The sequence below is a fragment of the Callospermophilus lateralis genome, unplaced genomic scaffold, assembly GCF_048772815.1.
Source record: "Callospermophilus lateralis isolate mCalLat2 unplaced genomic scaffold, mCalLat2.hap1 Scaffold_83, whole genome shotgun sequence".
Lineage (NCBI taxonomy): Eukaryota > Metazoa > Chordata > Mammalia > Rodentia > Sciuridae > Callospermophilus > Callospermophilus lateralis.
The window spans coordinates 5,049,205-5,069,604 of record NW_027516368.1 but is presented as its reverse complement, the minus strand read 5'-3'; the positions used below and the strand labels follow the sequence as shown (position 1 = coordinate 5,069,604).

General features: G+C 41.2%; 1 protein-coding gene across 1 annotated transcript in view; it reads right to left on the bottom strand.

Moving 5' to 3' along the window:
- LOC143389273 (KAT8 regulatory NSL complex subunit 3-like) overlaps positions 1-19,360 on the bottom strand; it is a 96,760-nt gene extending 77,400 nt beyond the window's left edge. The window contains 17 exon segments of the mRNA XM_077108481.1: positions 139-259; positions 2,468-2,536; positions 2,539-2,620; positions 2,784-2,981; positions 3,384-3,447; positions 5,625-5,790; positions 5,925-5,980; positions 5,982-5,998; positions 7,019-7,090; positions 7,216-7,317; positions 7,548-7,664; positions 7,891-7,910; positions 7,913-8,021; positions 10,023-10,208; positions 10,335-10,438; positions 14,161-14,332; positions 19,160-19,360. Of these exon segments, the coding sequence (XP_076964596.1) occupies positions 139-259; positions 2,468-2,536; positions 2,539-2,620; positions 2,784-2,981; positions 3,384-3,447; positions 5,625-5,790; positions 5,925-5,980; positions 5,982-5,998; positions 7,019-7,090; positions 7,216-7,317; positions 7,548-7,664; positions 7,891-7,910; positions 7,913-8,021; positions 10,023-10,208; positions 10,335-10,438; positions 14,161-14,332; positions 19,160-19,324 (1,820 nt within the window). The 5' untranslated portion in view covers positions 19,325-19,360.
- Positions 19,361-20,400: the final 1,040 nt, after the last annotated feature.

Genomic DNA, 20,400 nt, shown 5'->3' with positions numbered 1-20,400 from the left:
AACAGATGATTAAGGAGGTACGATGTTGAGAGCCACAGTGGAGTCAGAATGGCCCCTGGCATTTTGCCAGAAGTAATGGTTGAGAGGCGAGCCATTAAGATGATGCTGGATTGATTCAATTGTATATTAGACCTTTACTGTCCAGTAATAGTATGGCTCTTGCTGCATCCAGCAATGGCTACTTTGGAGCTCCTGTTGAGTTCTCGGTTCCAAGAGTGGCGCAGCCCGGGGGAGGGAGTTCCGGTTGGTGTGGTGTGACCTGGAAGAAAGCCACGTGGGTGGCATACATGGGAGTTCAGAAATAAAGTTTGTTCCTGCTTGAGTGGCTCGTGATTTGTGCCCAGCCAGACTGCGGCAGTAAGATATTCAAAGAATACTTTGAAAATTCTAATATATTTCTAGGGATTCAAAAATCTATGATATGCTCAAGAAAGACCAAGGAAGGTTCCCAATATCTTGCTGACCTCGAGGCCATGTATAGGCAGGAAGTAAGGACCAAGAAAGAGCTGTAAACTGCCAGAGGACTGAAGGTAAACTCCTTGACAATGGGTGAAAGTTTGCTAGGTAAAGGGGCTTAGGAAATCTTTGTCCAAGCATTATGAATCACTAACTGAAGAAAGATTTCATTTGGCTGCATGTTACAGGAAATATAGACTACAGAATCATCCCAGGAATGTCACTGAAACAAACAGCAAAACAACAACAAACCATGGAGGACAGAATTTTTACTTTTCAGAATTGTCAAATAATGTTACTAAAAAGTAAATTTTTAAAGCATAAAACATATAAAGAAAGAGAAAAGTTGCACAAATAATTAGCCACCAGAAACTGTCTCTGAGGGAACTCAGATGATGGGATTTCTTAGACAATGACTTTAAGTTAGCTACTATAAATATGTTCAAAGAATACAAGAGGCTGGGAGCATAGCTCAGAAGTAGAGCTTGTGCTTAGCATAGAAGTTCCTTGGTTCAATTCTCAAGGCAAAAAGAAAAAGGAAATCCTGTGGAAAGAATTTTTAAAAGTATGTTAGTGATATCTCACCAAGTAGAGAAAGACAGAAAATATTAAAACAATAGAAATTCTAGAGTTGAAAACTAAAATACATGAAATAAAAAATCCACTGAAAGACTCAACAATTCATTTGATCTGGCAGAAGAAAGGGTTAATGTACTGGAAGATATTAGAATAGAAATTATGTAGTCTAACGAATAGAAAGAAAAAAGGAACAAAGCCTCAGAGACTTATGAGTTATCACTGAGTCCACCAGTATACATGTAGTGGAAATGCCAGGAGTAGAGATAGACAAAAGGTGTATTAGTCATCTTTCTGCTGCTGTAAAATATCTGAGATAAACAATTTTAAAGGAGGAAAGGTTTATTTTGGACCACAAATTTCAAAGGTTCCAGTCCATAGTCACTTGATTTCACCCTTTTGGGATCTGTCATGAGGCAGAACATCAAAGTGCAGGAGCATATGTCAGAGGAGAATGCTCATGTCGTGGGGCCAGGTAGCAGAAAGAGGATGGAATCAAGGACAAAATATCCTCTTTGTGAACACACCCACAGGAACCATTCTCCAATAAGTTTCCACCTCCAAAGTCTCCATGGCCTCTGGATAGCCCATTAAGTTTTGAATCCATCCATAAATTAATCTATTCATGAGGTAAATGCTCTCATGATTCAATCCCCCCCACCCAATATTTCTCCCCTCTGAACATTGCTGCTTGGAGATGAAGCCTTCAACGAATTATTGGTGGGCATCTAAGACCCAAATCATGACAAAGGAAATATTTTTAAAATTGTAAAAGTTCAAAGTTTCTTATTTTAATGAAAGAGATTAACCTACACATGCAAGAAACTCAACAAAATATTAAGTAGGAAAAACTTGAAAGTTAATCCTATTTCTAATACCCCACTCTGCCTCCTCCTTAATTAGGATAGATGGGCTCCATACTGAGACACACTATAGTCAGAAATTAAAAACCAAGATTATCTGAAAGACAGAAACAAGAATTTACCACATATTACGGAACCTCAAAACCAGCTGACTTTTCAGATTATACACTGCAAGTATTAAAGGAAAAGACTACAAATTCTTTTTTGGTGGAGTGCTGGGGATTTAACTCAAGGGCACTTTTGTGGTTGTTTCACCTGATGTTTTACTCCTTCTCTCCTATTGGATCTTTCATTGTGGCTCTTGCTCTGCTGCTCCTTTGTGTGCTGTGCCCACTGCCTTTGGTTGATTCCTTGCTTGTGTCCTCCCCACCTCTGCCTCCCCATTTGCTTCCTGGAAGCTGCAGGCACAACAGCCACTCATTGCAACCTAATTATGCCTGGACAGGAATATGGGAAAGGAGCCTCTCATATCCTCCTGGACAAAGCTGCAAACCCAGTGCTTTCTAACTGCCATGCGAAACCACCTGCAGTAGAAAGAACCCGAGAGAGGCCACTGGTCCCTGAGCCTATACCCTGGGCTGGTTTGTGGATCAGCATAGATTCTTTCCACTGCACATCTTTTTTGGGCATCTGGGAGCACCTGCGCTTGACTTCTGAGCAGAGGTCATTGTGGCCATGACGGTCATGGAATGGGAGGTATGGCTACTGGACACTCTGGAAAGATCCTCAGGAGTGAGAAGGCCAAGAGAAGAGTCAAGTCAAGAGTCAAGAGTCAGCAGGATCCCCTAGAGCCTCCTCAGAGGAACTCACAGGCATTTCCAGAAGGTTGGAGAGCACACTGTGAGGCCCTCACAACCAGCAAGAGTGCTCCCTCCCCACCCACTCTACCTCTGAGCGCAAAAGTGAGGAGGGCAGCATGGCAGCTGAGGAAGCAGATTGACTGTCCCACTCAAGGACTTCAAATGCCAAGTCTCTGCAGGCCACATCATGAGGCTTCTTCTTCTCAGCATCCTGATGCCAAGGCTCACAGCCCATGAGACCCTTACAGTAAGTAAGCACTCCCATCAGGAAGTCCACAATCTCATTCTAGTACAAAAAGAAGCCAGGCAGATGGGTCCTCCACCTGACAACAGGAACCACCAGACAGTGTGAAGCTAATGTGACTCCTGCATTGCTTCTGTTTCAGGTGTGCTCATGCTGCTCCCCATCTCACAGTGCCTGCAACAAAACCCAGCCTTCCAAACAGCCACAACAGAGAAGACCTGCAGCAGGTGCCTCTGTACAGACCCTCCACCCTTCTCCCACAGACCCTCTCTCTTACTGGTTCACCCTCCTTTCAGGTCGCCACTCTCCTTTGCTTATGATTTAGGCCTATCAGAAGCCCCCTTGGATACTCCCACACCATTCATCAAGCTGCTTCCAACAAGACTGAACCTCAATGACAATAGAAGAGGGCCTTGCTGAGAGAAATATGAGACAAGTGTTCACCTGAATACATCTGTCCAACATCCTTTGAGAAAACCCTTCTGATTTCTTCTTTGCCTTGCTTATTCTAAGAGACAGAATGAAGAAAATGTTTATAAAATATTCCATAGCATCCTATAAAAATAAGAATGGATTTTTCATCTGTCATTCTCTGCACCAATAAAACAGCATTTATTAGCCCTTGGGCAAGTGATGCAACCTTTCTTGAGCCTGTTTTCACATTGCAAAAAGGGAGAATCATAATACCTCATTCAGGTAGTCATGGGATTGAACAAAACAATCCATGTGGAAAACTAAGCATGGTGCCTGCTTCATCCCCTCCACAAATACCACACCTCAGTCAGAACAGGTGAAGTTCATCTGTACTGCTAGGACTCACTGAGACGTCACTTGGCCCAGCATCCAATTCTGAGGTTGATAGTTTAGCAGATGAAAGGGGGTCCTAGGCTAGTTCTACGGGAAAAGAGAAAATGACCATTGTTGACTGGATTCCCCACTTGAAAGCTAGCCTTAAAACCCCCGGCTTCTGATTGGGAATCCTGATAAAGAGAAAACCAGGTCCCCACATTCAGATGAAGACAGTGAGTGCCCAAATTTCTAAGCAAAGAAGACATTATTAGTGTTATCTGTCCAACACTCTCAGCACCATGCAGCCAGGTATGCAGCAACTCCTGTAATCCCAACTACTGAGGAGACAGAGCCTTAAGATTGAAAGTCTAAGATCTAGCTCAGCAAATAGTGATACCCTGCATCAAGATCAAAAATTAAAAGTGCTGAAGATAAAGCTAAGTTGTGGAGCATCCCTGGGATCAATCCAGTACTGCAATATAAAAAAAAATAGAAAAAAAATGAGGCAAATGTTTAAGAATTCCAAAAGGTAACACTGAGGAACACTAGGCCTAACTCCCTCTACTCCCTACAGCAAATCATGTCTTTCTCATGTAGATGAGAATATCTGAATTACTAAGAAAAACAATGTCAATAAAAGCCACACCCTCATTTTCAATATATTCCATGACACCATAACTAAAGCTGTCTATACTCCAGTATCATAAGAAAAGAACAGCCATCTCATTCCAAATTTTAGCTGTGTTTGTACTCCAAAATACATTAAAAAAGTTTTCATACAAATAATATCTACATTCATTCATCCTCAACAGGGCATTTAAAAATGCAAACTCCAGTGAAAGTACATTGTCAAAAGCATAATTTTTACAGGGTCTCAAGGATCCTTCTCCCTATTACAAAGGGGAAATCAGTGATTTCATTGTGGAGAACACTGAAGAAGACACCTTAACCACATGAGCAAGGGATTATCAGGGGTGATAAAACAAACCAACAGGAATTCTGTTATGGGAATCAATGAGAAAAGTCAAGAAGCATTTCTGCCAAAAACACATGTCTTCAATATAACCATGAAGAAAATGTCAAAAAAAAAAAAAACTAATCTGGGGGCAGTCTACAAAATAAATGGCCAGTCATTTTTGAAAGTGTCAACATCATAGTATGGTGGTGTACACTGGTAATCCCAGCAATTCAGGAGGCTGAGGCAACAAGTTTGAGTCCAGTCTAGGTAACTTAGAGAGTCCTTGTCTCAAAATAAAAAACAATCAGGTGTGATGGCACCCACCTTTAATTCCATTAGCTTGGGAGGCTGAGGCAGGGGGATGTAAAGTTAAATGTGAGCCTCAACAACTTAGCAAAGCACTAAGCAATTCAGTGAGACCATGTCAAAAAAACTTTTAAAAGGGGTGGGGTCTGGAGATGTGGCTCAGTGATAATGTGTGCCTGGGTTAAATACCCACTACCAAAAATCAAATAAACTAAATAAAGACCAAAAAGGGCAAAGGTATAGCTCAGTGGTAGATTACCTCTTGGCTCATGGGGTAGGGATGGGGAGACTGAGGAAACATGGCAACCATAGCCACATGGAATCCTGGATTGATTCCAGGGCCAGAAATGGACATTTGGGAGACAACTGATGAAATCTGAATCTAATGCCACCATAGTGATGTTCATTTCCTGACTTTGAGAATTATCCTTCATTTATACAATATGCCAATATTTGAAAAATCCAGGTTAGAGGTATATGGATTTTTCTTGTACCCAATTTTGCGACATTTTTTATAGGTATAAAATTAACTAAAAAATAACTGCTTACTGTTAGCTGATTAATCAGATTAGCCTACAGTTACAGCAGCACCATACAGCATTCCTCCAACACTCTGACAACCCCAAGGGGACCTTAACCATATGAGATCATCATCAGCTCCCCCAATAATCACCAAGCTCTTTTCTGCACAGATCTTCTCCCAGAAGTCCTCCATGGCCTCAGGGTGACACTTCAGGGAATTCTGACCAAGAACAATGAGGACTGGAGTCTTCATATCCAAAAGGGGATCATCCACATATTATAAGGGGTATAGGGTTAGATCTGGCCAGTTCACAATCATGCATAACTGACCCAGCATGTATGAGGATGTGTTCCTGATGCCCCTGCTCCCACTCTCAATGACCTCTGCCACCAGTTTCACCTTACTCTTACCCCTTGGGGGTCATACACAGTGAACAGAGGAAACCCAAGGCAGACAACAGCAGTGATATTCCATGATTGACAGCTTTGGACAATGGCACAGTCTGTCTGCAGGAAGGTGACTTCAGTATGCCTCAGCCTACCCAGTGTCCAGGGGATTGGCAGACTCACCAGCCATTCCCTCCTCCCCTTCTTCTTTCCTAACACAAGGTGTGCTCTCCCATGCAAGCTACCATGAAGGGAAGTCAGGTCCTCAGATGGCACAGGATGGGAGGTTTCTTACTTGTCCACCTGCTAGGCCGAGACATCATCACTTATCTCCACCAAGAGTTCATAAAATGGTAAATGCATTGCCTTTCTCCCCTAAGTAGAATAGGATCTCTCTGCTCCAAACATCCCAGATTTTGTGGAACAGCTGCTGATTTCACTTCCCTGGGAGCAGGAGTCAGGTGGATGTGGTGTTCCTCTCTGGGCTCTAGGTATCTACTCCACAAGATTGGACAGCACTGGGGCTCTGGACATGTCAGGGGCACTTAAACAAACTAGTGGATATACAATGTAAGACAAAGGAAAAACTCCTCAATATCTTATAAAGGGACAGAATATGAACACGACATGAAATTCCAGAGTATTGATTTGTGCCTATGAGATTTATTTTTTCAGTTGGGCAAATTAAATGGTACTTACATGTGGGAAAATGTAATTCAGGAGTTGTTTTTTTTATTGTTGTTTTTTGAAATGTTTATTGATGTACATAAATAAAAGATAAAATATTGGGATTTCCTTCAAATTAACCTGAGTGAGAAAGGAAGCAGGAAGGGGAAAGATGAAGCAAGCCTACCATGAGTTGGTTACAGGTAAAGTTTGGAAAGGGACCCTGTGTTGTACTTACTAGCTTCTCTCTACTTTGGGTCCTGCTGAAAAATTTCCAAAATAAAGTAAAAAAAAAAAAAAAACCACTAAAGTTTGTTTTCTACAGTTTAAAATGCAATCATTAGGTAAGCATCTAGCACTGGGCTTGAAACATAAGTCAAGGCCTTGATGGCCATTATTAGCAACCAGTACTGCCCCCAAGACACCTCCTAATAAGACAGAAACCACTTACCTGACAGGCCACCAAAGCTCCCATGTTCCAGCCAATCAAAATGATGGGTTTGTGTGGGAAATGGTGGTGAATCTTCATAGGAAGGGAAAGAAGACACTCAGAAGGAGGCTTCAGACAGGTATAAACACCCCATCACACTGGGTGTACCAGGGTCACCTGGGGTGTGCCAGGGTCGCCCGAGACAGGGTCATTCTCACCTCCAAAACTTTGCTTCTAACTGCCCCAATCATATGCTCAAGGCACTGCAGAAGGCCCACTCCACTGCCATTTTTTGGCAGATAGGTGGCAACAGGGATGACCTAAAGGAAGGAAGGGTGCCATGCCAAAGTGCTAGGTTCAAATCTCTCCATTCAACTTAACCTACTCTGAATCCCTCAACCTTGCAGCAAGTGGTATCTGAACACCAATTAAGAGTCACGGGATGCTCTACATTTCAAGTTCATCCATTATTACACCTTCCTGTGTTTCTTCTCTTCCATCCTCCTAGATCTTATTCCCACGTGGAGACATCCTCTTGCCCCCAACAAACCTTGCCTAAGCAGCACAGCTGAGATTTCCAGAAGCGGTGGCGGCATGAGGTGGGAGATGCAGAGTTAGAGGGGCCTGAGGAGGTGATAAGAATCAGAGGAGAGCCAGGTAGTTTCATCTGCAAAGAGAAAATCCCACCTGGTGAGTGAGAGGTTTACCCGCAATGATCAGGAGTGGCTTTTTTGGCTGCTCACCCAACCCATGACCCATTGCTTACAGAATGATGTTAGGCACTAATAAACAAGTGGTTAAGGGAAAAGGTTACACCTTCCTCCGGCCAGGGCTACAGGCTACGAGTCAGAACATCTCACTTGCCACACTTAAACCTGAGCCCCTCAACTCACTGGCTTGTCATGAGGAAGCACCCTGCAATAGGGTCCCAGGGCCTTTTCAGCAGCAGTGACAAGGCCTGAGTTCCTTTGGCCCCAGTCTTTGTGTTGAGTGACACAAGCATGCGGTCAATCAAGGTTGGGATCTAGAAAGACAAAGTTTGAGATGATTCTGTGTGTAGCAAAGGTACAAATAAGTGGCTGTGTGAAAAATAAGCTCCCAGCATGCAAGGACAGTGTGTATGCTCCTTTTGAAATCAATCTGGTAAAATGCATCTGGATCCTAAGTTTATCCCCATCCCTGTACTAAACAATTTCACTAGAGAACCTTCTAAAAGAAATTATTATTATTATCAATCCAGGTGTGGTGGAACACACCTGTATTCCCAGCACCTTGAGAGGTAGAGGCAGGAGGATTGCAAGTTCAAACCAGCCTCAGCAAATGAGTGAGGCCCTAAGCAACTGAGCGAGGAGAACCTGTCTCAAAAATTTAAAAAAGCCTGATGTGGCTCAGTGGTTAAGTGTCCCTTGGTTCAATTCCTGGTTCCAAAACAAGAAATTATATCAAAAATAATATATACCCAGTGACATGTTATCTGTTAATAGCAATCAAAATACATAAACAATCTAAATGTATATGTTAGGGAGCAGTTAAATAATTTATCCACCTGACTGAATATCTAGGATTATTTTCTTTTTTTGGTACCATTTATTGAACTCAGGGATGCATAAAGACAGAGACACATCACCAATTTTTATTTTTTATTTTTATATGGTCTTACTGAAGTGGCTTGAAGCCTCAATAGCTGCTTGAGGCTGGCTTTGAACTCACAATCCTCCTGTTTCAACCTCCCAAGCTGCTGGGATTACATGTATGTACCACCATGCCCAGCATGGGTTAATTTCAAATACATACTAGACAATATACAACCCCCAGAAATAATTAGTACCAGGCATGGTGGCCATGCTGTAATCACAGTGATGTGAAGGATGATAAGCTTGAGGCCAGCCTGAGCTGTGAGACTCTGTCTCAAAATATAAATAAATAAAATGCAGGTCAGTTATACAGCATAGTTTGGTTCAATCCCTAGTACTGAGAGACAGAGAGAGACAGAAAGAGACAGAGAAAGAAAGGAACAAAAGAATTTTGCTAAAATTCTACATATAAAACAAAATATATACAGCACTATATATAAAAGGCTGTATGATGATATGAACATGCCAAATGTTCATAGAATTCCTGTGGAACTATGCATGACCTTTTCCTTATGTATTTCTGCATTTTCTAAAATTTGTAGTGACTATTTGCTGAAAAAAAATATATACCAGCCCAGAAAACAAAATGTATATATATATATATTTTCTGGGCTGGTATTTTGGCTCAGTGGCATAGCACTTGCCTTGCACATATGAGGCCCTGGGTTCAATCCTTAGGACTCCATAAAAACAAATAAACAAAATAAAGAAATTGTATCCTTATATAAATAAGAAAATTTAAATAAACCCTGCATTTTCTTCTAAAGTACAGCCTTCAAGTGAGTGTGGCTTGTTAATGAAGCCTACTATTATGTTCTAAAAACATATCCAACAATAGTGTATATATCATTAATTATACCATATCCTGTTCTTTTACTGTCCAACAAGATGTGACCTTGCAGATGTATAAATATGAGTTTCAAATACCCTGATGCTTACACTCCAAAGGAGTATCTGTGTGAATTCCACACTGCCCACAGAGGTCAAAGTGATCTCAGGGAAAGGAAAAGGTATTTACATGTTAGAGATCCTTTTCAGAGAGAAAGAAAAAAAGGATTTTAAAGATTGGAGAATGAAAAGTATCAAGGTCTGATGGAGGTTGTTAGACTTCAGAGGGAGCAGGAAGATAAAATCCAGTAATGACATAAGCCAGGGGCTGTCAGGCCATGAGTCCTCTGGATTTTAGGCCCTGTACCTCATTATGGAGATGGCATAAAGACATTACAGCAGATCAAATGTAAAAACAAGACATTGTCTCCTATTTTTATTAGCATACCTACTAGCCATGCCCTCCAAACTGACCACGTAAAGACTTTACCCAACCCCATGTCTGAATGCATCTCAGAGACTGGTGGCCCCCAGCACAGGGCAGACACCAACCATAGCCTTACCTTCCCTTTCAGTGTCTGCAAAGCATCCATGTAGGCAGCCAGCATGGGCAGACTCAAGGTCTCCATCAGGGTCGTGTGCAGCCACTGGATCATCTTGGTGTGCCAACTCTCACTGGTCAGGGCCTGCCGCACCCGCCTTGCACACTTGTCCACAGCTACATGATGCAGCAATGGCTCATTACAAGCCTGAAAAATACAAGAAGAAGGAACAAGAGTTCCACATAGTTACCAGATAGGAGGTAGGTAGAAATCAGTCAGTCATAGAGGCCTGAACTAGGAAGAGCCCACATTGGCAGATTTTTGATTTCTTACCCCTTTGTTGGCCAAGCGGTCAAGTTGGTCAGACTGCAGGGCTTTGAGGATCTTGTTGAATAGTGTGTTCTTGGCCACTGTCCAGTCAGTCCTAAAGGGAATATCTGAGAAATTAAGGACGTACCCTAGGGATATTCCTCATGTATGCACAACATTTAAGGAAAATTCTGTAATCTTTTTTGATCCCCTTCTGAAAGAGTATAACTTGACACAAGATTCTGTTCCCAATCCTGGCAATGAATCATCTCAGCAAACATTTGTATATTCTCACGTACAAGTCAACACCAGTCAAAGATGAAGTCTTTTAGTGCTACCAAAGATAATTATTTATCTAATAGCTAAAATACACTAGCAAATGAAGATAGGGTACCAGCATATAGAGAAATTTGAATTGCATAGGTTGTACATTTCACAAAACCTGCAACAGCAAAGCGTTTCAGTATACCAAAACCTTAGACTATGGTAAGAATTCTACTTAAACTAGCTTTAAAAACAAAAATATGACAGATATGTGACTATTCTCCTGGTCTCAATTCTACCCTACAGTAATTTCTCTCCCTTTTTCATGCTTCTTAATTTTTCCAATATGCCACAAAATTAGTAAACTTATATCTTATATAAGTTAACTTATCCCAGTATATGACACCACCATACACATGACCAGCTGCTTACTGACAACTTTTTCTGTCCTCCAAATCAGCAGCAAACTGCAATCAGGAATCTACCCTACAGTTCTTAACCCCACATCAATGCACCCAGACAGAATTGTGGATCCTGTTAACCTGCCCATCAACCCACTCCTGGCAACCTGAATTAGGTACTCTAATTCAGACTAGGAAGCCTCCTAAAGATATGAAAACAAAGGCAATAGAAGAAAACCAATCAGAGCCAGGTACAGTGGTGCACACCTGTAATCCCAGCAGCTTGGGAAGCTGAGATAGGAGGATTGTGAGTTCAAAGTCAGCCTCAGCAACAGTGAGGCACTAAACAACTTTTGACACCATATTTCTAAATAAAAAAATAATAATAGGTCTGGAGATGTGGCTTAGTGGTCAAATTCAATTCCCAGGACCAAAACAAAACAAAAAGAACCCACAAAAATACCAACTCAGTAATATTTGTTTACTGACTCTCCCTGTCATTAGGAAAAAACTACTCAATATTTTTTTAAATATAAGTGATTGTTAGACCCAAACAAGATTTATATCAAGGTAGTGTTTCTTATCAGTAAAAAATAAAGTAAAAAAATAGGGCTGAGATAACCACTAGCAAGGTAGAAAATAGTAATCAATCTACCTAGCCATATGCCTATTTCAGATTCAGGTCTTTCTAAGAATGAAATAAGAAAACATCTAAAAAACCTAGAAGACAAAAAAGGAAGATAAATGTAGCTATATGAAAATTTCAAACCTCTGTAAAAGGGAACATGAATTATAAAGTTAAAACATAGTGGGAAAATGCAACTGCATTGAAATAAGATAGATACTCCAGAGCTGGGTGTCGTGGCAACACACCTGTAATCCCAGCAGCTCGAGAGGCTGAGGCAGGAGGATCATGAGTTCAAAGCTAGCCACAGCAATGGTGATGTGACGAGCATCTCCCTAAATAAAATACAAAATAGAGCTGGGGATATGACTCAGTGCTTTATTGCCCCTGAGTTCAATCCCTAGTACCAAAAAAGTAAGAAACAAAGATACACAGAGGCCAATGTGGTGACACCTGTACTCCCAGCATTAGGGAGGCTGAGTGAGTCAGGAGGATCTAAAGATCAAAGTCAGCCTTAGCAACATAGGAAGACCTGTCACAAATAAAAAACAATGGCCCTGCTTAGGGGGGTTAAAACTCCAGAACAAAAAAGGCTCCAGAAAATTAATACAATAAGAAGTAAAAGCATTCAGGCTGGGGCCATAGCTCAGTGACAGAGCACTTGCCTAGCATGTGTGAGGCACCAGGTTTTTCCTTAGCACAACATAACAAAAAAAAATAATAATAAAAATAAAGCCATGCTGTCCATCTACAATTACAAAAATTCTTTTAAATAGAGTAAAGTATTAATCTGGGTGTGGTGGTTCATGCCTGTAATCCCAGTAGCTTGGGAGGCTGAGGCAGGAGGATCATGAGTTCAAAGCCAGCTTCATCAAAAGTGAAGTGCTAAGCAGCCACTTTGTCAAACAGTCTGGCAATTTCTCAGAAGTTAAGTGCAGAGTTCATATACATATGATCCAGCAATTCCATTCCTAGGTACTTTACACATACATTCACACAAAAACTTGTACACAGGGCCTGCTGAGGTAGCTCAGTAGATCCCTTGGCTAGCATGCCCAAGGCCTGGTTTCAATCCCCAGCAAAACACACACATACACACACACATACACACAATTGTACACAAATGTTCACAGCATCATTTTCATAACAGCCAAAGCAGAAACAACCTAAATGTCCATCAGTGATCAGTGGACAAATAAAATATGGATTATCTAATCAATGGAATGTCAATCAAAAGAAAGGAGTGATGTAACACGGCCTAATAAGCATGACCCTTGGAAACATTCCACCAAGCACAAGCCAAACCACCCACCATGGAGAACATGCAACTCACAATCCCATACACTCAAGTCCGAAAGAGGCAAATCTATGTCAAATAGTGCACTGGTGGCTTCCGGGGATGAGTGAAGTCAGGAGAAATGGTGATTGACTGATAATAGGAATAGAGTTTCTTATTGAGGTGATGAAATATTTCATCAAATACACTAGGGTGTTGGGGGAATAACTCTGAATTTACACTAAAAAGCACTGGCAGTACACATAAACTGGTAAATTACAGGGTGTGTAAATAAACCTCAATAAAGTTGTTATATAAAAGGGAAATGTTTGCTAAACAAACAGAAAAATGGAGGAATGCTGATTCTGTTGGAGGCAGGGCAGGGAAACAAAACTAGCCAGCAAATCCAGGAAAATGAATGTAAGTATCTCTCAAAACCAGAGATTGCAAATCTTTGTTTGTATATTTGTTTGTTCGAGAATAGTGGGGATTATACCTGAGAGCTCATGCCTGCTGGGACATATTCTAGTACTGACTTGTACTCTCAACACTTTCTTTTTAAATTTTAGGACAGAGTCTAATTAGCACAATGCTGATCTCAAACATGTAGACCTCCTGTCTCAGCCTCCCTAGTAGCTCATATTACAGACATGCCACCACACCCAGTTTTAAATCTATTTTTAAAGCCTCTAAAAATATCTCTTGGATTTTCATGTGATTCTAAAACATTTGCACTCTACTAGCTATAGACCACAAAAATGTAAAATCATACAAATGTACATTTAATTTTCGGTAGTCTGGGTGAGCCCTATATTGTAATGAAAGCTACAGAACTAGCCACACCCATCAAATTAAATTAATTTTTTTTATTCCGCTAACTTTTTTAAAGAGAGGATTCTTAGCTAGGCACAGTAGTGCACACCTGTAATCTCAGCAATTCAGGAGAATCACAAATTAGAGGCAAGTCTCAGCAATATGAACCATTTTGCCCAGGTTAGAGTCAAACTCCTGGGCTCAAGCAATCCTCCATGGATTATGTTGAGCCCTGAAAAAACACTCTGCCTATATGCCTACTGTATGCCAGGCAATGCCATAGGGAGGCTGAGATGGCAGAGAAGCAGGCCCTACTCTCAATGAGCTCAGAGCACAGCAAGCTGGCAGTAATGAGACAGAGTTAGGAGAAAATTCCCATTTATGTAGCTACAATAAATGTCTCATTAAAGAGGATGAAAAAAATTATTATAGGATAGTGACATTAACCCATTCCTCTGAGAAGTGGCCTACTATTGACATGCTCCTCCCAGTGCTCTGGTGGAGGAGGGGCATCTGCATCAGGCCTGTCAAAGATGATGTGTCCTTCACACTCATTCATCATGCAGCACACTTTCTGGTTGTCATAGAGTTGCATGGGAGATGATGTGACCATTTTCACATCTATTGGGACATCTGATTCTATGTACACAGGTGAGGAAATGATACAAGTCTACAAATACTGCAAACAACACCATGGTTAACAATCACCTGGTTACCAAAAAATGTCTCTTCAACATAGTCTAATTTACATTGCATAAGCACATTATAGCCACAAAAATTTTTGATCCTAAGTCATCTTTCTCACATTTTTCTAGATCTCTTCCCTCTCTGTGGTATGTGCTGAAGGAATATAAAACCAGCTAAAAGTTTAAAAAGTGACCAGTAGCTTTTATAAAGAAAGATATATTCCGTAAGCAAATAATTAATTACATAAAGGTAATTATTATTACAAATACAGAAGCTATAAGTCACAGGCGACTACATAAATAAATTGAAATTAAATAGTGTCAATAAATTTAAAATCCAGTTCCTAATCACACAAGACACATTTCTAATGCTCAGCAGACTGGCCACCAGATCAGACCACACAAGATTACAGCATTTCTATAACTGCAGAGTTCTGTTGAATAGCACTGGTCTAGAGTTTTAAATGATTCACTAATAAATCAACTTGTACTTAACTATATGATTGTAAAAGTCTGTGATTATCTAGAATCACCTGTTATGCAGAAAGCTTCTATCTAACTCATTTTGTGCAGTGCCTACCACTAAAATGAATATAAATGGATCATTGAAGGATCTTTCACATTTTAAAATTATGCTAATAGAATTTTAGTACCATGGCGATCCTTCCCCAACACCTTAGGTACACTGTACAATCTTTGTTGCCTAAAATACCATGCAAATCAATTGGGTCTACTAGCTATCTCCTCAACACCATATTAAATTTTTGACCTCGATGATCTCACTGCACCCATTTCCAATGACTGGAATAATCACATCATTATTAAATGAAGTGAATAACTGTGCAGTATATTTGGTAGTGGGAATAAGAGCTGATTGATTATCAGATCAGAAACTGAGTGAAAACTTGTGGACATTGGTGCCTACAAGAATACTCTTGATTTTGGCATCTCAAACCTAATTTCCCTAGGTGTCCCCAATTCATGGTACCATCCAGCTACTCAAGCCAAAGATCTAAGAGGGATCCTATTTGAACCTTTTCCTTTATACTGTTCCCATCCCTTTCCAGACTATCATGATGTCTAGCTCATCTCAAGCTACTGCAGAGGCCTCACTGCTGGTATTCTTAACCCCACTCTTATACTATAATCTACTTTTTAAAAATCCAAAGTGATCCTCTAAAAATACAAATTGGATCCCTAGCTTAAAATTCTCCAATGACTTCATACCTCTCATAATCAACTGAGATTTCTTCTGCCAACCTCTGTCTACCTCCTACTTACAGCCCACCTGCCACCATATTCCAGTCACAATGGCCCAAAATTATTTCCTGCAATATGCCAAATTCCAATTTTCAGGGTCTATGTATGGCAACAGGGTTTATATGAGGAAATAATTTTCTAACTACCAACAAAATGAACTCTACAGGACCTCACTGTCACAAAGTCAGGTGTGGTGGCACACACCTGTAATTCCAACTGCTAGTGTAGCTGAGGCAGGAGGATTAAAATTTCAAGCCAAACCATAGCAACTCAGGAAGACCCTGTTACAAATTTTTCAAAAAGTGTGGGAGATGTACCTCAGTGCTTGACTAACATGCACAAGGCTCTGGGTTCAATCCTCAGAACCTCAAAAATAAAGTAATATAACGAGGCTGGGGCTGAAGCTCAGCAGTAGCAACCTTGCCTGGCATATGTGAGGCCCTGGGTTCAGTTCTCAGCACTGTATATAAATAAATAAAATAAAGGTCTATCAACTACTAAAAAAAGAAAAAAAAAGGATTAAAAAATAATATAATGGGGTATGAATCCAGGAGTTTCAATGTCAGCAAGAAGCTTTACATAACAAAAAGGAAAAGATTTCAAATGCTTTTTATAGGAGCTTTTCAGTTATGCCTTAGGAGAGAGGCATCAAGCTTACACTTTTAGCACAGTGGTCCATGTCTATAGACAGCCCCAGAAGGGTCACTGGGGTGCAAGACTTGGAGAGTAACCTGGGCAACATAGAATTGAGTACTCCCCTTTCATTGAAACAAAAACAAAAACAAACCAAAAATAACAAAAGACAACCTGAATCAAATGTTAAGGATGCCAGGAACCACGGTGCATGCATATAATCCTTGGAGCTCCTGAGGTTGCTGCAGAAGGATAACAACCTCAAATCCAGCCTCAGCAAATTACCAAGGCCCTTCACAACTTAGAAAGACCTGTCTCTAAATAATTTTTTTTAAAAAATGGGCTGGGGATGTGGTTCAGTGGTGGAGTGCCCCTGGTTCAATACCCAGTACCAAAAACAACAACAACAACAACAACAACAACAACAACAACAGCAAAGATTATGCTAGATATTCCCTGAAGTCACAGGTCCTATGTCTTATACAACAAAAATTTCTAAAATCATTGGGAAATGAATCACAAATCACAATTCTATGTGTATTTAAAACACATCATGGATTGCTATGTTTGGAGCCTGAGTTCAATCCCCAACACTGCAAAATAAAAGGAAAAAAATTAAAAAACACATCATGGTCTCTCTAATTCATTAAGAATCAAAGGTGGGGTGAAGTAGAATCCATAGGGCAAAATAGAAGGCAAAATAAAAGATTTCTATCTCCAAACAAACTAAAGCCTCTGCTTAAGGAAAGATTGAAATTAGGTAAAATTATAACCAGTGTCCAAGAGATTAGGATGTCTGCTTTTCTAACTTTTCTCAGGAAAATTATTCAGTGCAAATGTGGACACTGAGGTCTGATATTTGTATATGCTTAACAGAAATGCACAAATTAATCATCCAACCTTCCCATATAAGTACCCACCAATCATTCCTCCAAAAATCCACTCTAATCCCCACCTGCTCAGTTCCGGCAATAGTAGCCTTTAGGAAAGAATTCCAAACTCACATGGTATTCTGGTGATGCCTCAGGGGAGTGACAAAGAGCACGCAGGTGGGGTGGACACGACTGGCATCTGGGTGAGCACTACATGGCTTTGCATAGCTATGGTCCAGAAAAAAACAGGTCCTCTGGAGGAGGAAGGGCATCTGCCTGAAGCCTGGCAAAGATGACATGCCAGTTGTACTCATTCATAACACTGTACACCTTGTTGTCATACAGTGGCATGGGAGTCATCGTGACCATCTCCACATCTATTGGGACATCTCATTCACTGTAAACAGGTGAGGCAATGGGACAAGCCCCACACATACTGAATACAACACCACAGTTAATAATCACCTAGTTACCCAAAAATGTCTTTTATATTGAATAAATACCTTATCACCACATAACAATTATCCTAATTCATCTTTCTCATCTTTCTCTCTAGATTTCTGCCCTTTCTGTGGTGACCAACATCTTTGTTAAGAAAGACAAATAATACTGGTTGCAGTGGCCCATTCCTGTAATCCCAGTGGCTCGGGAGGCTAAGGCAGGATAATCACAATTTCATAGCCAACCTCAACAAAATTGAGAAACTAAGCAACTCAGTGAGACCATGTCTCTAAATAAAATACAAAATGAAGCTAGGGATGTGGCTCAGAAATTGCATGCTCCTGAATTCAATCCCTGGTTACCAAAAAAAACCCAAAAAGACTCAATTGTGGGTGTGAAGTGGAATCAAAAGAGGAAAAACACAAGATCTCTAGCTCCCAAAAAAACTAAAGCCTGTGCTTAAGGAAAGATTAAAAGTAGATAAAATTAAAAAAAAACAGTCTCCAAAATACTGTAGTTAAGGGCATCATTTGATCATCAGAGTAGTACATATCAACAAGTCTCAAAATGTAAGAAATAAGACTGCCTTAAAGTTCAAAACAATTGCCAACAGGTTTATTTAAGCCAATATAATTGTATCTCCTATCAAATAATAATATCATGAAAGCTGCTTGCCCTATAATACAGATTGGCTGAAAATATTAGACTAAGAAGGTTTTAGATTAACCTATGGGTGGAAGTTCTGTCACATTGAGAAAGCAATGTCTTGGGAATTTGCTCCTAACATTTATGTGTGAGGTCAGCAAATGCAAAATGACTGTTGTTGTCACTGTCAAGCAAACCACAGCACTACACCAAAGTGACACAGGTCTAACCCTGTATGACAATTATTTATTAATTAATTAATTTATTTATATATAGTACTGGGGATTCAACCCAGGGACCCTTACCATTGAGCTACAATCCAGCCCTTTTTATGTTGAGACAGGTTCTCTCTAAATTGTGGAGGTTGGCCTTGAAATTGCTACCTCCCAAATTGCTGGGATTACAGGCATGTGAAATCATACATGGCCTGTGTGGCAATCTTTTTTTTCTGTTACCAGGCATTGAACCCAATAGGTACTTACTCACTCATCAATATCTCCAGTCCATTTTTTATTCTTTCTTTAGGGTCTTGCTATGTTGCTGAGGCTGGCTTTAGACTCACAATCCTCCTTCCTCAGCATCAAGAGCCACTGGGATTACAGGCACATTTCAACGTGTTCTGCTGTATGTGGCAATCTTTTAAAATCAACATCTCAGCATTTATTTTCATCAATTTAATCCTTTTCAATTTCTTTTTCCATATATAAGACTTATCTAAGTGGGCACCCTTGTCTATTTTACTTTACATGTCTTGCTTTTCTAACTTTTCTTAGGAGAAGTCTTCAATGCAAATGTCCACATTTAGGCCTGATATTTGATGCCCAAATTAACATCCAACCTTCCCACACAGCACCCTCCCAGTCATCCCCATGAAAGTACTTACTTCCCAGTTCTAGCAGTAGTAGCCTTTAGGAAAGAAACCCAAACTCACATGGTATCCTGGTGCTGCTTCAGGGGAGTAACAAAGATCATGCAGGTGGGGTGGGCACTACTGGCATCTGGTTTGGCATTCCATGACTTGGCATAGCTGTGGTCCAGAAAAACTGGGTCCCAATCTCTTTCATGCACTGAAAGCTGGAAGAATAGTGAGGTGCCCATGGGACAAGCTGAATTCTATAAGTTCCTCTGCCCACCCCTGTGGGTCCTCTCAGTAAAGCAGCAGCAACTCAAGGCATGGATATCTGCATCCCAGTCACCTGCAGCAAAAAGTGTCCATTTAAGTGAATTGGAATATTCTAAATTTCTCCAAACATAGATTATTTAATGGGAGTCAACATGACCTGCTACAGATCCTACTGCCCACATATTCTACAGAACATCTTTGCCCATGCAGGGAGGGCTCCTGACATCCCAGAACCACCAGAAAAAGAGTGATGGTTCCAGGACATCCTCCATACTCCATCTCTACAGAAAACTGGAGCACTGACTGCCTCCATGGTTCACGAAGACTTGCCCTGGGCTGGCAGTGAACTTACTGGGCTAGCACCACACTTTCTACGTGGGCAGGAAGGAATCTGGCCATCAACAGGTATCACAAACATGAGTTCCACAGAAGTCAATGGTCTCATGTTTCCATTCTGTAAAGCAAACACAGGCACCCCTATAGCAAGCCGCACCATGTGGGCCACCACCAGGAAGTTAACCACAGCTTGGGTTGCCTCTCCTCCTCCTGACCGTTTTGCAGTGACTGCGGGATACTCTGAAGTCTTGGAAAGACAACAAGGCATGCTCCCCTGAGGCAGTGTGGACCAAGCGTTGCCAGGGAGCCCTTTCTCCAGGCCGAGTGGAGCCCCCAGCAAACCGTCCCCAACTCAGGCACCCTTGGGGTTCCCGCCGCCAAACCTGGAGAGGGTCCCTCCTGGAGGCAAGGCTTGTGATCCCTGTGGAAGGCTGTGGCCGAGGTTCCAGGGTGCAAGCAGCTTGGCCAAGTTTGCTGTGGGTTCACGATGAGGAGGAGCCACCTGGATCGGCCTTGTGTCATTGTGACCCCAGCCACCCGTCGCAGACCCCGTATGCACGTCCTGCCTTGAGCGGGGCGGCGACTATGGATCCTTTCCCAGGTCCAGCCTGCAGTTGACCTGTAGTAGTCAGGCAACTAGCGCTTCTGAGCTGGGTTCTAGTGAGCTTGCAGGGTATCGCCTCCACGCCCTGGCAAGGAGGCATGGTGCAAAATG